Source organism: Xiphophorus hellerii, chromosome 16 (genome assembly GCF_003331165.1).
Source record: "Xiphophorus hellerii strain 12219 chromosome 16, Xiphophorus_hellerii-4.1, whole genome shotgun sequence".
Taxonomy (NCBI): Eukaryota; Metazoa; Chordata; class Actinopteri; order Cyprinodontiformes; family Poeciliidae; genus Xiphophorus; species Xiphophorus hellerii.
In genome coordinates this window covers 12637346-12655269 of record NC_045687.1, presented here as the reverse complement: position 1 = coordinate 12655269, position 17924 = coordinate 12637346, and the positions used below count along the sequence as shown (strand labels likewise).

Sequence of the window (17924 nt, the reverse complement as noted above, 5' to 3'; positions counted from 1 at the left end):
AAATTTGAATAGAAGTTTGCTTTAAAAGTCAATTTATAAAGTAGTCTTATTGTCCTGTTCCCTGGTCAAGCACTGGCCTTATCACTAGCTTAAAGCAAACTAAACATCTGCTAATCAAAGTCTGCATTTTCATTCATCTTGTATTCATGTGACATAAGCTACATCTGAAGTTGGAGAAAGAACTAATTCAGAAAAACATCTGTAAAACTTTATATATGCAATTTTAATTTCAAAATTGAAGTTAAAAATGTACAAAATTTGTAGCACACAACACAAGTAAAGCTGAGAGAATACAGCTCTGCTTGTGTAAACAGCATTAGCAATCATAACTACTTATAAAAATGTACGTGAACACTAAAAGTTGAAGAAAATAGGAACCCCATCCCTTCTTCACACAAATATTAATGAATGAAATCCTCTCAAAAAAGAGAAAACAGTAATATTGGCACACGTGTCAAATGCAAAATGTTAAAAGAAGACACGTAGAGAGGAGACAAAGGGTATCTGGGTGGCTTCCAACGACACCCACCCTTCATCTCAATCAGTTCCACCACAGCAGACATCAGCTATCTGCCAAAATGTTACTAATCTTGCAAAAGGGAATATTTTTATGCCTTTCCCCCCTTCCAATTGTGCAAATGCTAACATAAATGTTGGTCCTCAGAGACAAAGAAACCAAGCAAAAAGCCCAATAGGTGAGCAGTCCCATTAGCGAGTGGCTCAAACTTGCCCGTGGTGTCGACGCGCCCATTCAGTTACACAAATGGACACAAGCCTGACTCTGGCCTGTGGCCACGGGCACAAACACATACTGACACGAGTCTGGAGCCCCATAAAAAACTGTCGCACATTAACATAAACATCAAAGACTGCTAATCTGTGTCCGTGAGCAACAGCTCAGCATGCGTGCTCCTCCGTCCTGATGCCAAAAATGAAAATGAGACCCAAGTAGAATCAATTTATGTTCGCAGATATTAGGAGTACGCAAATCATCGATTTTTTGATTAGTAATTTTAACTGAAAAAAAAAAATGCAAAGAAAAAAAATATTATGACAGATTTACTATGTAATCTTAGAAAAAACTGCATTTATTGAATTCATGAAGTCTATGTATACCATCTACAGGCCTTCACATTAAATCACTTGTCCTTCATACAATGAGGGATTATGTCTGAGTTGCCCAGAGGCTGAACTAACATGTTGAAAATGCAAAACAAAAGCCCTACTTAAATACAACCAATCTATAAATCAGGCATACACAAATATTAATTCATTAGCTGACAAAACATATGAAGTCTGGAAAAATGGATTCTAGCTCCATACTAATTCCCAAAGAAAGATCCCATTTAATAACCATTCTAACAGAGAGCAATTCATTTTATCGGTCAACGCCGCTCTGATCTGCCACGATGTGGACAAAAACAGTTTAGGGGTATCCTGCAGTCTGTGTGTTAATTCTCTCTGCAACATTTCCCCGTTTTAACTCGCTTTGACCAAAATGAAATGCCAAATATTGGACAAAACAAAGGTGGGAATTCCTGTCTTTCAAACTGCTGAGGTCTAGTTTGTTTAAAAATTGCTGTTCATACACATTTTGTCATGCTATTCTGCTTCATAACAGTTTAATGCTAAAAGTCAGTGTTTGAGTCAGCAAATATTCCCACAGATGCTGCGCCACATGGAAAAGGGAACTTGTTACAATAAACACGCTTCTTATTTATTAAACTTTACAAGCTAAATTGCTTGAAATTTTGATGTCAAGAGATGATAAATCTATGCTATGTTAATTTCAAACTCAGACGTGACCCATCAAAGGACAGTCTGTAGGCTAACTCCAGATGATTAAAGTTGGGGTCGGGACTTCACCAAGGTGTGGGTACTTTGTATTCCTCTTCAGAGATTAAGGTGAGTAAATAAAATACAGTTGTAAAAGCAATTTCTGTTATAAAAATAAAAAATTAAAACCGAAATCATAAAAATGCTAAAATCTAACTTATTTTAAATGTAGAACGCAACATGTAGAAAGTTACATTTTGCACCAGAAGAAGTTGGAAACTAAACGGCAGAACTCAGTGGGGTACAAAATGGCGAGGGGGGGGGGCACTGTCCGTATGTTGGGTGACACTACTGTACTCAACCAACAGTTGGCATCTTTTCCAGTTTAATTTGTGGGTCAGAAGTTGATAAGTTTGGTAACAATGGTCTGAAAGACCAAAAAGTAGGACAAAAACCAAGACAGAGGCATTCAAAAAAAAAAAAAAAACTCCCAATATGAATTAAGAACCAGAGTGAGTTATAGGAGAAGGACAACGGAAAAGATTTATCCCAGACTGTCATGCCATTGAACGGGGCGTAACTGACGTGCCTGTAGTAAATCACACAACATGGTACACACATCTTTGCTAAAAAAAAAAAAAGTAAATGGTTAAAAATAATTAAGGGATATCTAAGGTACTTTAACAGCAAGGCAACCTGTTTTAGCTGTGAAGTCTAAATCTGCAGAAGATGAGGGCTCATCAACGCGTTCTATTATGATAAAACCACAACCACTTTTCATTTTTTATCACCATGTGCATAATTAACTTTCTTTAAACTATGTGTCAGTTTTACGACAGAAGGCTGTAATATATTCAAAGCACAGATGTACAAATTAAGTTTTTCTTGCCAAACAGAGTAGAGGTGTGCAATTAATCAAATGTACAATTCAATTTGCTAAAACAATTTAACCACTGAAAAATCATTGGCTTTTTATTTTTGGATAATCAGATTTGTAAGTGAGCCATTATTTTACAGTATCTCCCAAATGAAGCATGCTTCCAGGCCTTTCAAAGGGTGAACTTCATGAGTTTCTTGTTTTGAAAAGTTCAAAGTAAGGATGGAAGAAAGAGGAGGAAAGGAGCTGCAAAGTATCCTCCCAGTGGGATCTAATTAATACACTTTTATCAGGGAACGTCTTGATGTACACACTGCTGTTTCACACCTGGAAAAAAGTCTGGCATGAAATGACCAAGTCTGCAGAGGTCTGCAACAGCAGAGGAACGGTTTATCAAACCATCTGTGAAATTTCTTGAAAAAAAGTAAATGACTTCTAGAATCTTTTAAAAGTTGCATTAAGATGCTGAAAAGTTTGACTGAAAAAAAGTTATATATTTATATAATAATTTTGCGATATGTTGATGTACAGTAAAATTTCAACTGAGGATCTTGTTTTTCAGAGATTGCAGAAATACAGGATATTGCTGACTGTGTGTCTATATTTTTTTTTACATATTTTGCATTTAAATTAAAAACTACTGGTTATTTTAAAGAAATTTTTCACATTTAAGGTATTTCAATGGACTTCGAGTGCAACTGATGGATTGTGGTCATGTTCGCAATATCAGAGTGTGAAACATCGCAATCTCCAAGAACTGCTTGGATGTAATATTTAGAAAATAATATTTGAAGAATCCTGTGTTCACGCTCCCCATATATTTAATATATTTAACCAGAAAAATGAACAAACTTGTGAGCAGGAGTATTTCTTTAGTGGCTGAGATGCTAAAGGTGAAATTATATGACGTGAAAGAAAGAAAAATCTCTGAAAAATTAAGACTTAATCTTAGTGCATTTAACAACTACAAAATTGCAATCCAATGGTTTTCAACAATTGTGCAGCTCTATTTAGGGGTTGGGCATTTGAACAATTCTGGTTCACATTTTGATTCTCCGTTTCGATTCCGTTTCTCAACAGTTATCGAATCCATTTTTAATTAATTTTATTTCTACAATCTTTTTACCTTTTGTAAAACTTTACTGTTATTTTTTTTTTTCATAGGGCTTCTTCCGAGACTTAGGAACCAGTCCAGGTAAGCAGCAGCTACAGTATATGATCAGAAACGGTGCTAGGCTGAAAGTCCGAACCGGAGGAAGATCGGCACAGAAATCAAAGACCTGGAATTTGATGGCGTCAGTCAGAGGATTGGGTATCAAAACTAGGAATCAAAATTTAAAAAGTTGAACTATTCCAGGAGAACTGAAATGTTAGTACCAGTTCCAATACATTCTTGATGTCCAACCCTTCCCAAACATATATATAAACATTTTTCTTTTAAGCCAAACTAGTATAGTTTGTCTATAATTTTGCAACCCTAATCAAAGTTCTAATTGTGTATTCAGATTTTTGACTAATTAGTTATTTGTGTATAAACTAAAACAAGAAAAAAAGTGCAGAAAAACAGAAAAATTCAACTTAAAAATTAAGGATTTTCAAGATTAGTCCCATTTATGTAGCAAAGCATGTCCCTAAACGTAATCTGACTTGTATCCTCCTCAGGAAGTCTAAGAAAGTAAAAGTTGTTTTTCAGCATTTATTGCTGCAAAATTGAGCTCCTAGCTTAATGAATAAGCAAAATATGTAAATCTAATTGTTTAGCATTTGACCACCCAATCAATGACCACCACCAAAAGAGAATAAAAAAGGTAAAACTACCCCGTTCTGATATCTGGCTGCTTGATAAATCTGTATTTTATACAAGAGGCCAGATGTAATAGCAGGTCCAACCTAAATGAAATGTACCAGCAAATTAAAAGAAATCAAATATTTGGGGGTTTTTTTGTTTGGCATTCTGATAAGAGACAATACCTTTCAACCATAGGGTTGAGGCTAGGCTAGGCTAAGGTAAGGCTAATGTCGCTGCATGCCAAATTAATATAATACACCTGTCACATGCCCAGAGGCCTCACTCAACCTTGGAGAGAATATTGGTTTAAAATCCGGCAAAATATTTTCCAACAAAAAGGCATGGGCCGGGTAACAGTATCACAGCAAATCAACGTTTTAAGAGGTTTTGATTTTGAAACCGCAAAAATGTTGCACCATACACTTGCAATGCTTTTAAGTCTGAACAGAAGTGACCAGAAATACTTCGCCTGGCCTGGAATCTAAAGGAGCGCTACCTGTAACTGTTATTATCTTTAAACCACAGTCAAGCAGGCAGTAGAAAGCTGGAAGCCCAAGTTGATGGACCAACTAAACTAAAGCTGTTATGCTGCCAACGTTACTCTACACAAAAAGAGAAATATGCTGTTCTTAGCTTCAAATGACAGCAGTTAGCTCCTGTTATTCGTTTTGGTCTTAGTTTCATGTTTACCTAATGTGACATGCTAAATGTAGTACTCATGGTTAAACTGTGAAAATCTCCTTGCATATAAAAGCTCCAATGTATAAAATACTTTGAGACATCCTATTTTAAAAGGACAAAGTATAACACTGAACTCAAAAGATTAAACCTGGAAAAGTGTAACTTTTTTTGGAAAGAATCAGTTAAATCCCCTAAATTTACTGCAAAGAGATGATATCCATAAAATATTGCTCATAATATACACAAGCTTTTTCTCCTCCCCACTTGAGTGAGAAAAGCTGCTCTGCAAGTTGGGCAAGTGAAGACATGGACCCTACGGCTAATCAGTAATGTTCAGCCTTAAAATGGCAGGCAGTTTTATAAAGTCCGGTACGTTTCCTCTCCTAAAAAGAAACTCAACAAGTGACAAAAAAAGGAAGTTTAATCTACCCAAGTTATGTTTCCCATTTCTTTCCTTCAAGCACTCTTTTGAGTGATGGACAGATGTTTACTTTTTCATGACATGTTCAAATAGACTTAAAAAAAAAAAAAACTGTTCAACTGGTAAAATAATGCAGGATTTTTGTTAATCTGTGCAGAGATTTTTATAAACACACAAACTAAGAGATCAGAAGCAAAATAACTAATCCAAATAGTAGTTCATTTAAAAGATGTAACTGTATTTAAAGTGCCATAATGGCTTTATTTTTGTAGCAATGCAGAAATAAGTTGGAAAATATGAGTTTCTGAGATTATCAGGTGTTTGAAACTAACTGGTTTTTAATACTGTTATGAGTTTATTCATTGGAGGAATCCAACAGGAACTTCATGTACAGTTCCTCTTAATATTTGCGCATCCCACGACTCAGGTGGCAGCTTGGTGTTATTTTACTCGTTCCTGTTCTCTGTGTTCTGGTCAGTCTCCTTGTTATTAAGCTATATGGGGGCAAAGTGGTGTTGCGTCCTTACCTGGGCCGTCTGATCCCGATATGGGTGAATTAATCTTGGGTCGCTTTGCAGTAGGGGGTCCCGCATCCAGCAGATTGTCAGCCATCCTGCTCGGTGAAAATTATCAATGGATGTTGATGCCGGGAAAATAATAACAGGGTCAGATCAAACCTTGAGTCTCTGATTTGTAATAATGCGTAACTTTTTTTCCTTCCAATGTTGCGTGCGAACAAGCGACGTTAGTAGTTTATTTTCACTTGACTGGCAGAGTGGTGAAATGCTGCCCGGAGAAGACGAATTTTAAAAGAAGGGCAACAGCGCCACGCTTCGCAACCGAAGATCACCCCATGATAATCCAACACCCAACACCCACATAATTATCCCCAATTACTACGTCCAAAAAATATTTTAGTTCGAGAAAAATAAATAAAAAACAATTACAAAATATTACACAGCGTACAGGCAAATCCCTTAGCTCGCAGATGGCCGGTTTCACCCACGTACAGAATCATTTTTTAGCAGTCGAAGTAAGCAGCGATAAAATCCAATTTTTGCTTAAATAAGAAAAGGAAAATTCAGAAAATATTTTCTATGAGGCGGATATTTTTTCTCGTCGCTGTCTCCCCAGCAAAAACAGCGTTCCATGGACGGAGATACGGCGACAACCAGCGGCGCTCTCTGAAAGGGAAATCAAATATACAGTGGCCTTTCAGGACGGTAAAAAACCCCGCAACCCTCACATGTTTGGCCTCATTCTCTGCGGAAGAATCTAGTCTTCGATTTTCGACCGGAAAAATCCCGTTTCAGCCGGGTCTGGGTGGCTCCGGTCGGTTTTAAAAATTGTGCTCCTCCGAAATTCCTACTCCGAGCCGCGTCAAGATGGCGGCTGTTGATTCCTCCGATACAAAAAAAAAGTTTTTTTTTTTTTTTTTTTTTTTTTTTTGGTGGTAGGAGGGGGCACTGCTCCGACGCCCTGACGTAAACCTGTATCCCACCGTGCGTCATGTGAACGTATGAGAAGTTACCTTTAGGCGTGGAATAACATAAAAAATTAAAGGTGTTCAATCTGTATTAAACTTTTAACGATATACATAATGCATTTTGTGACGTAGAATCGGCAAATAAAGCAAAAGCGATGTATTTTCGAAAAACAAAAACTGTAAAAATAAAAAAAACTTACAATAACTCATTTGACTTCTCATTACCTTGTCATTTTATAAACCTCAAGGTATTTTATTGTGATTACGTAATATACCAACAAAGAAAAAATCTCCTTCCAGGTGGAAGCTTTAAGATTCATTTTCAATTCTTAATTTATGCATGCTTATGTATTTCTGTACTTCTTGGAAGAAAACCTGCAAGAGCCTGTCAAAAAAAAAAAATAATTAAGACTATGGCAGAGGATCACCTTTCATCGTAGTCGTCAAACTCAAGACCCAAATCCCATCTGAAAACAGTGGTTTGGCTTGAAAATTGCTTTTTTTAATGAGACAATATATGCCATCTGACTAAGTTTGAGCAATCAAGGTAAAAGTCCACAGATGGACCAAACTTGAATAGACGTACTCCAAAAAAACATATTTTTTTCCAATAAACGTTAGTTCAATAAATTGCTGACTCTGGTCCAAATATAAATCCACCATTATGTGTTAATTATGTACAGATTTCTGTTAGTCTAGCACATGAAATTCTGGTCGCAGTGGCAAAATTACTTTACCCTGAACGTTTTTGTATTTTTTTAATAAGGGGTTTTTATGTAATTACACATATTTTTAGAAAATGTCAACATTCATCCATTTTTAAATGCAAGATACAATAAGCTCTAATTTTAGTTAAAGAGTACAAGACAACAATTTGTATGACTGACTTACAATCTTTTACCTCCTAAAACAAGTCAATGTAATGTTTAGGCTGCAAATTGAATCATTCTCTTTAATGTTCAGCAAGTGACTTTTATTTGAAGTTAAATTTCACTTCACCTATTAGCGTGCCTTATACAAAACATAAAACAATTTATTGTGTGGGAGTAATAGCAAGCTACTCCACTCCCTCTGTTACTATATACTATGAGGAAAAACTGGGTCAATTGGTAAGACCCTCCCCCTTCAAGATATTAAAGAACCTCACACTTTTATAAACACCCATACAGATTTACACATGCAAGCCAACAAAACACACAAGCATTATTCCAACATTGTTTAAGTTGTCCAGTTCTAAACTATTTAATACCCAATTACATGCTCTTATACAAATAATAGAAAATGCTTTACAGTAGAAAGGCATAATGTAGATCAAAATTGAAAGCCTTGTGCAATTTAATTTTTACAGTGTGTGTGTGTGTTTGTGGGGGGGAAAAAAACAACCAGAAAATGGAAACAACACACAACAAAACTGCATGAGATGGCAATGACACTCTTTGGCATCAACATTTTTCTAGTGCACTATTCTGCTGGTTCAGAATGTCACCAACATCTCAATGAATCCAGGTAAATTAATACACTGTATGCTCATGTACAGGCAGGAAAACAAAAGGGGTTCAAAATCAAAATCTGGGAAAACACGTGTTCATTGCTGTACCCCAAAATAGTCCAGAGTTCAAAAAGTATAACAAAATGATCCCCAAAAACAAAGGCTTGTCAAATTCAGGCCAAAAAACACCTTTACTTTTACCAGTACCTACCTGTACAGTAATATTTTTCACATATTAAGCTATCAGGGTTGTGTGCTCATGAGCAAAGAAACACAAGTTTGCTTTTCATTTTTTTATTTTTACATATATACTACACCATATCCATATGGCATGCAATAGCAAACTTAAGTGAAAAAGAAAAATTTACACATGCATCAAGAAAAGGAACTAGGCATTTTTGAAAATTATCCAAATAAAATATGATTTAAGCTATAGATTCACATTTTATGCTTTGTTTTTAAATATGTCGTAATAAATTAAATCATCTCAAAGTGAAAATCTGAAAAAAAAGTTAAAGCGCAACCCAAGCATCAGAGACATAACTTAAACTATGAAAATATTACATATTCATACAAATTATTTACAGAAGATGAGGAAAGGCAAATTGGTTCCCATTTATAAAGCTAAATTGCAAGTTGAAAATATGAAGTGGCAGGTTTAATATTTGAGGATTTGCTATCCATTATTTTTTGAACAAATCCAAATTAAGACAAGTGAGTGAAATTGTATCTTTTTGCTCTTGAGCACACAATCCATTTTTAGCAAGAACAATGACAGAAAATGCACTGCGTGGTTATTTAACATTATAGCATGAAAAAAAGCTTTAAAAACACCTAAGTATATGAATCACATCTGAGACACGCTTTTTGCATTTACAGTGCTAACACATTAAGTTTCATGCCACTAAAGGTTTTAAGCAGCAAGTGTCAAGCTGTTCGCATCCAGTAATGTCTTTCAGATCCTGGAGAATTAGACGTCTTAAATGAACAGCTTAAGTTTCATGTAACAACACAAACACATTTGTGACATTCCACATCAATTATCCTCGTTTTGAGAGAACTAAGAACTACTTTAACACAGTGTAATGCAATTCAACTTTAGGCAGTTATTCTTTTGTCTTTAGTCTTTCTGAAATCATAGCTTAAAACCATCTATAGATTTGTTAGCTTCTTCTAAAACACCAAACACATCTTGAGCTCCTGCTAAACTAAATTGTGGGCTGGGGGAACAACTACTAGAAGCCTATAATGCTGCAAGCATGCCAATAAAGTATATCTGACGAAACCATTTCCTAGTGTTTTGGAAATGTAACTGTAGTCAGAAAAAAAAGGTGCCACAACAGCAAACGAGTTTGTATTCCAGTCATCTCAGAAACTCTATGGGAGCTTAACCATATATGAATATATTATCCAATAAAGGTTACGCAATGTTAAATGCGTGCAGATATCCTCACACAGTTCAGACTGGTCCGCTGTGTCCTTTACCAATTAGTCCTGGTCATGCCATGAGTTTTCTAGTTTTACACAAACTGAGGCACGGCAGCAATTATTGTGCAGATTTTCCCATGTTGAAATAGCAACAATTTCTTTATAGCTTTCACTTAAAGGGATACTTAGGATTTTTTATGAAAGGTCATCCATAAAAGCTTACTCACTGATGTCATTTCCTGTCAGAAGTTTATAAAAAAGTGAATAAGTCCTCATAGCGGTGAAACGGTAATAGCTAATATGGGGGCAAGCGTTTTTGCCGACTTCAGCAGCTTAAAACAACTCAAGATGAAAATGTTTCCATTTGTGGGATACAATGCTACATTAGTAGACATTAACTGCCTGCACTTTCAGTTAATATCTGCTTATGACAACAAGATAGGATCATATTTGTTGCCATTTCCTATGCTGACACAGGTCCATGTGTACTATGCTAAAGTTACATTAGTTATATGTGCTGTCATTTGCTTTGTCATCTGAATTAATTTGCCTCATCAGCTTTGACTAGTCAGTTTGCTCCAAGTCCACCAAGGCCAGAATAAGAATTTGAATTGAATAGCATTGAAGATTATATGTTATCCATGTCTCATAAGAGCTAGTCAAATGGAGAAATTAACTATTGAAACCTTCGCAACAGGCTATTTTTACTAGTAAGCTGAACGTTTGTTACTGTGCTAAAGTTATTATGTTAATTCATGCAGGCTGTATCAGTCTGCCTTTTCACCAAGCCCTGCAAGATGTAACTAAACTTCTGGTGTGTTACATAACTTGTGGAATGGACACCTGCTTTTGATAATTTAACACATTTCCAACCACAACAGAAAATGTGTAAATACCTGGGATACAAGGCTGTTACAGGAGGTATTAACCATATAAAGTTTTATAAGAGATTGCTGTCAAATTTGTTGGTGTTCTCTAAACTGGAAATAATCTGTTACTACACTAAAAATCTGATGGTTTTGTTACATTAGTGACGCGTCAGCAATGACTGCTTTGGATTTTGTCAGACAGCAGTGAAGATGCTAAATTTGTGCTCTTAAAATGTTGAATGGTAATATCTAATAATAAAGTATCGTATCCCACATTTGGAAACATTTCCAGCTTGAGTTGTACATCGTTGGGTCTACTTGGTAGCTTTCCTCCATTCTTCTGACAACTTCACATAATTCAAATTATCCCTTTATTTTGGTTTCTTGTATTTCTGATTTCCTCTTGGATAAAAAGGCAAAATAAGTCATTGGAAAATATTGTTTAAAAAAGTAAACCAATAGCAAAAGTGAAGCTTTATTCCCAAAAAGTTTTCATGTGTAAAGTTTTCCCTTTTAATTGTTAGTTAAAAAGGCCTTGTTTACGTCTTATTCTATTCTAAAGGCACTTAAAAGACATTTGACAGAAACAATCAAGATTAAAGGTGCAAAGATAATCAAGTAAGTTAATGACAGACAATGGGGTTGCTAGGAGGCAAATTTCCATTTTCTCTGAATATCTTCCCAACACCCTATGTGTGGTCCACCAAGCACCCTTGATTATATCAGCCAAACACATTTACACTACAAACAACCTTGTTCTTGGCTGATGGAAAATCTGGTCTGTTTATACAACTCAGATTTCTGTGTCTGTCCAAATCCACCTCCTCTACCTGAAGTTGGACAAAAATATAGCTTCTACACATGCCAGCTAGCAGTAATGAGAGCTTAAAGGGATGAAGGTTGGTAGTAAGAGTGCTTCTGTAGCAAATGCTTAAAGCCTGGTTAAATCGCCACCATTATAGTCAGAGTTATCCTCTAGCTTGTCTTTTGTGTCTTTTCTTGGTGAGTGTTGTGGTGCATGTTGTTGGATTGAGGATGAGACGATGAGCTGTTTGTTATTTGGCGAGTGTCCCTCAAGACTGGTTACAGGTACTGATGTTAAGCCACTGTGTGACATAGATCGTCTGGCACAAGAAGCGACCATGGAGGAACATCTTCCATTGATGTCTGAGTCTTTCATTTGACTAAGCCCTGTTGTGTTTGAGGAACCAATGCTGGCACTGGGGACCATCATTTTGGTACTGCTTCCATTCTTGCTGGTGGTTGGCACCATGCTTGCAATCTCGTCAGTGGGAGACCGCCCGATGCTACCATCCACCTGAGCTCGGATCTCCGGTGAGACCGAGAGCTGGTACTGAGGCACGGGGCCACTGTCGCTGCTTTTAGGATAAAGAAATGTCTTCATTTGACCTTTCCCTTTGACATTAACCGTTCCCCGATAATCAAACTCGTAATCCATGCCACTGAGCACGCAGTAGCTTTCCTCACTGACCTGAACACGGCACTCTACACCCGTTGTGTCCATGCGGCTGGCGATGTTGACGGTGTCGCCCCAGATGTCATAGAGAAGCTTGGTGGTTCCAATTACGCCCGCTGTCAGGGGCCCGTGATTAAAGCCAATGCGAAGCTTGAAGCCGAAACCAAGCATGTTCTTGTTGAAGTCGTCCACCACTCGCATCATTTCCAGGGCAAATTCAAAAAGGGCTCGAAGATGCTCTTGAGGATGAGCTGCATCCGCGCACTGCTGAGTGTTGAGTCCTGCTGCAGCCATGTATGTTGCACCAATGGTTTTGATCTTTTCAATATTTGCAAAGGCAGGCTTGCGTAAGAGCTCATCAAAGTCACCAATTAACTCATTGAGGACGCGATAGCACTCTTTGCCTCCCTCGTAACTTTCTTCATAAAACTCACTGAAGTTGACAATGCTGGCAAATATGACTCCCACATTGTCGTGGTTCTTGGAATAACTCTGGGTAACCTTAAGTTGTTCCGCTACATGGATTGGAATTATGTTGCGGAGCAGCCAGTCGGCCTGGTCCCTCATGTTCTGAATCTTGATGCGGTGCTGATCAGCTTCTACGTTGCCATGGTAATGCAAACGGTAGCTGACCTCGAATTCACGGTTAAGGAACCAGACGAGGAGAAGGAGCAGGAAGAAGGCCACACAGGCTTCAGGAATAAGACGTTTGTGTGGGTCAAAGTTGGGTTGTTGATCAGAACTTGTTGAGTTGTCGGACAAGATTACAGATCCGTTTGTAATGTTGCTTTGGGCATGAGACCTGGTGGAAAAAACAAAGATAAGAAAAAGGAAATTAAGAATAACAGTAAAAAGACAGAAATGCAAGCATGCAATCAAAGTATTACTTGGCAATTGGAATTTCACACTTCTTATAAAAAAAATGAACTTGGGGATTCTTTTTAGGAATTGCCAAAATCTCACTTCTAGTGGCATTTGATGATGGCATATTAAAAAGTAATATTTTTCATATTTATTTCACATTCAACTTTGTCAAAGTTCTTACCGGAAAAAACTCTCAATAACACTGAAAGAGACAAAAACAACAATGATATTTATTAATCAGCCTAATACATAAAGTGTGAAAGATACTATATGTAACACATATCTTTTCACACATTATTGTGACTCAACAATTCATTTTATAAATAATCACTATACAGCTAGAGGCGCAATCTCGCAACATAACTGTTGATCTAAAAAAAAAAGTGTAAAATATGGGTATCGGAAGATAATGCCACAGAAAGAAAAAAAAATAATTAAAAACAGGCTTATAGTGAAAAAAGGTAGAAATAACCACTGTGTGAAGAGAAATTATGGAAAAGTCAAATGTTGCTTCTTTCACATATTGGTAATAAATAACTACATTTCCATCTAATTGTTATGGAGCTTTTGAACAAACTTTAAAAATGTCTCAAAAAGGAAAAGTCGAATTAGGTATGTTTCCATCTGCTGGTTTGGAGCAAAGCAAAATTTTGTCAGATGTTTACATTACTAATGGCTGCAATGAATGAAATATAGAGGTTGAAAACTAGCATGGACCACACATCTTTAAAAAATAGAAAGAGAGTCTCGTACCCCCCTCAACTCCCTAAGGCAGAGGTTTGGACTCATACATTTTCCAGATTTTGTGCCTCTGGTTTGGCACAAACCCACAAGTGGTGCATTTACTCTTTCAGAAAAGTCAAAAACTATCACAAGCGAGCGCCAACATATTTTTTTGCAAAATTGAGGACATTATTTTGACAATTGACCTTTGATCACGGTAGAGCAGATCATTGCTATTTTGACTATTCTACAATTTAATGGACAGAGGTTTTTGTTTTCTACCACAGTTTCCATTTTAAAGAAATTTAGATCATTTTAGATGAACTATCAATTTCTGTACCAACTTATACATTTGCTGCTGCATCTGCTCTAGTGAAAATTGCCTGCAAAAACCCATTCCAATTTTCAGTGAAATACATTATAACCAGCATTTACAACATTTTCTGCCTTTCAATTAATGATCCAATTACACATAATGAGTAGCCTGCAAATTATAGCTTTTCGGTCTGTTGCTTTCTATTTCTCTACTACACCTTCTAGTAAATTACTTGCTATGTAGAAATGTAATTTTTCCCAAAAACAGTGATTAATCTGACTAATGACTAATGAGGTTGAGCTGAAATCATATTGAACAGAAATGTGTGCAAAGACAATAAACAAAGGAAATGAACACTGCTTAACTCATGACTGAAAATTATAGCTAAATGACGTAAGAGTGATGATGACGACATTAGGGATATGAAATGAAATGTCATATGACATTAATATATGTGCAAGCACCACCACCGAGGCGTCATCAATTTGAAGCACGAAACGCCTCATCAGAGTTTAAATTTTTTCACCTTCCAGTATTTTGACCAACACAACATTTACCATGCATTTGTTAGCTGTGTCCTACCTGCAGGGGGAGCAGCAGAGCAAGGTAAGCATTGTCAGCCCCACCAGGGTGGCTATTGTAGAGCGCATCCAGTAGCTGAGATGGCAGAAGTTACAGTACTGAACAATAGCTATGATGATGGCACAGCAGATGAACATGGTAAACTGAGAAGAAATAAGAAGAAAAGGAAAACGTCAAGTAATTTAAACATCATCTTTAAATCTCATCTAAAAGTAAAGCCATATAGTTTTATTGATTTAGTTAGGCCTGGCCCGGTTACAAGAATCAAACGATAGCTACGTTTTGGAAGGTTGCCATGTCCCCCACCTGCTTCTTAAGCCTGGCAGTTACAATGTTTAGAAAAGGTCAGATACTTTTGCTTTTTATTGCTTACAAGAAAGAATCATTATATACTTGCTGTTTTAAAGAAAAGCAATTAATCAATTAACACACTGTTGCTTGTACCATAACATTTAAAAATTGTTGTATTTTTAGTCAAGACTATTTTACAATGAGAATCTAATTTCAGCCCAAGCCAAACTACTGTTGAAATAAAGATTAAAGGTTTGATTTACAAAAGCCAGGAAATGGTTACGAAGACTGAATTCTACCTGGATCGAATTATACATGTCACAGGTGAAATGGGAGTAGACTGTCAGAGCAGGCAGAGACACCAGGACAGCTCCAATGAAGTGGCGAACTATCCAGCCAGAGATGGCCCTCATCAGCACCCGAGTGCAGCTCAGTACACTGTCCAGATAAAAAGCCATCCTGAAGAAGGAATACAATTGAAAAGACATAACTTATACACAACCTTTCACTGCATACAACATTAACATTTCAGAGGATTGTCTGGAATGGGTGACCTGGTGCAGCATCTTTCTGCATGGAGTTTGCATGTTCTCCCTGTGCATGGATGGGTTTTCTGTGGGTATTCCAGCTTCATCTCATAATCCAAAAACATGGTTGTTAGGCTGCTTGGCCTAAACTGACCTCAGGAGTGAGTGTGTGTGTGTGTCTGTGTGGATGGCTAAGTGCCTACTTGTCCGTTTTATCCTGTGACTGTCCAGAGTGCAACCTGCCTCTCATACCATGACTCCTGGATTTAAGATTGTGCTAGTGCAAGAAAAAATCTTATTTAATGCTTTATCAAAATCTTTTACAATGTTGCCAGTAAATGCAGGTGGCGCTGTAATTGTTCTTTTTTTACTTCATATTGATACCAATTATAAGGCTGCACATTTTAATTTGTCCTTCCACTGTCTGAAAACAACCCACAGCCTGGTAGTTGAAGATCCACACTCTGTATTTAGTATCTCACCGAATGGCAAACAGCAGAGCCAGAGCCTCCAGCAGGGCGACTACAGCTGTCAGAATGAGTGCCGGAGTGGATGGACTCTGCTGGGTGACAAGAGGTCGGAGGAAACAAGCAAGAGAGAGCGCCAGAACAACTAAACAGCACAGCAGCATGTCCAGGAAAGAGCTGAACGTTGGACTGGCGAACGTCTGAACCGCTGCTTGATTCTCCACCTGGGAGGGAAGACAAAAATGGAAATTAATATGAAATGAACAGCAAATGTTTCCACTTTCTATCACCTACAGCTGCAGTCATGCCATCATAAAATCACTTCTAAAGTTACACCAGCAGGGGGCATTGTAACCTAGCACATAACAACTTTCAAGGTCCTGCAGTCATTTCTCTTTGCCGCAGTCTGACCAGTCTGGTGATAATGTGGTGCTAACAGGCTTCCGAGACGAGACTCAGACAGAGGAAAACTCACACAGGTAAATACACAGAAATCTAACCTGATATCAGCATAAATATAAAAAAATAGGAAAAAGAGATTGATTGACATCACGAAAAGATGCTGACTAACACTGACAAAAATGAGAACAGCAGAATGTTACTAGCTAAGTATACAGCACCAACAAATAAACCCTAACTACATTCATATGCATGAACACTTTCAATCAAATTCAGGCAGATGGAGACCATTACATCACAGAAACACACCTCCTCCTGGTAGCTTATCCGGTAGGCAGACTCCAGGCTCCTCTCCAAGAAGGTGAGGCTCAGCTTGTGTAGGGGAGGCTTGTAGAAATAGTCCTTCATAAGACTGATAGAGTTGCATAAACAGCAGAGAGAAAATCATGTCCACTTCAGACTAAATTGTTTTATATTTTATCATGATACACCCACAAAGTTTGATTTAATTTTTAAGTGGAGAATGTATTGGATGAATCCACACAAAGTGCCCAACTGAACTGACACCCAACCCCTTTGCAATAGGATTTTCTAATAAAAGGGACAGACAGGGTGGTGATTACCTATCCTCCTTGATAACATCCACAAAGTGAGCATCACTCCTTTCCCGGAAGTTCTTTGATCGGAGCGGGATGAGCGCCGAGTGGTCCATGCCCATGGCTCCTCCGCTCCAACTCTTCTTCTCTTTTTCCTGCAGCATCTCACACAGCGAGGTCTGGCTGTTATTCAAGGCCTCAAGCTGAGGACTGAGCAGGCCATTCACCGTCTTGGGGCTGCGGCCAACTGATACCGCAGGGGAACACTTCAGATTTGAAGAGTCCTAAAAGAGAGAGGAGTTCAGAAAGAAAGAGATCAAAAACTCTAAAGACAGAAGGTGTGATAGTGCAAGCTTTGCTCTCTGGAGAAGATTTTATGTAGTGAAATAAAGGGGACATAAAAATGAAAGACGGTGCTCCAGTCAGATCCATTCAAAGGCAACAGTTTAAATCAAATTCATCTGGGACCCATTGAGTTATTCCTCAGAGCTCAATATTTTCCATGGCTTTTATTACAAGATATAAACATGCTGAATAGCTTAAATTTGTTTTCTTTTCACAATTCAGGTACACGTTTACACGCTTCCCTTTCTCACCTTGCTGTTATTGCTTTTGTCATCGTGGCAGCCATTATGTACCATTCCTTCTTCAAGAACCTGATCCTCTCCTGTTATAAGGGTCACACTGCAGGACAGGCAGGGGGACTGTCCGGAGATTAGAGACAAACATATGTAGTCACACAACAAGTGGGGGAATTAATAAATTGTGCAGAAGAAAACATGAAAAGTCAAGGTTGAGGAATCACAAGAGTTATGTTACGTATTCAAGAAACATCACGGAGACAGGTTCTTTTTATAGCTTCAGTC

General features: G+C 37.5%; 2 protein-coding genes across 10 annotated transcripts in view; both read right to left on the bottom strand.

Moving 5' to 3' along the window:
• crebbpb (CREB binding lysine acetyltransferase b) overlaps positions 1-6957 on the bottom strand; it is a 40244-nt gene extending 33287 nt beyond the window's left edge. For all 7 annotated transcript variants that reach the window (XM_032587753.1, XM_032587758.1, XM_032587755.1 and 4 more), the window contains exon 1: positions 6072-6957. In XM_032587753.1, the coding sequence (XP_032443644.1) occupies positions 6072-6156 (85 nt within the window). In that variant the 5' untranslated portion in view covers positions 6157-6957. The remainder of the gene's footprint in view (positions 1-6071) is intronic.
• A 1024-nt stretch (positions 6958-7981) lies between these two features.
• Positions 7982-17924, bottom strand: part of adcy9 (adenylate cyclase 9) — a 38377-nt gene continuing 28434 nt past the window's right edge. For 2 of the 3 annotated variants that reach the window (XM_032587760.1, XM_032587761.1), the window contains 8 exons: positions 17655-17762; positions 17086-17342; positions 16772-16874; positions 16079-16287; positions 15369-15528; positions 14779-14921; positions 13339-13359; positions 7982-13095 (listed from right to left, as the gene is read on the bottom strand). In XM_032587760.1, coding sequence (XP_032443651.1) covers positions 11748-13095; positions 13339-13359; positions 14779-14921; positions 15369-15528; positions 16079-16287; positions 16772-16874; positions 17086-17342; positions 17655-17762 — 2349 coding nt within the window. In that variant the 3' untranslated portion in view covers positions 7982-11747. The remainder of the gene's footprint in view (positions 13096-13338; positions 13360-14778; positions 14922-15368; positions 15529-16078; positions 16288-16771; positions 16875-17085; positions 17343-17654; positions 17763-17924) is intronic. The other variant, XM_032587762.1, reaches the window with a different exon arrangement.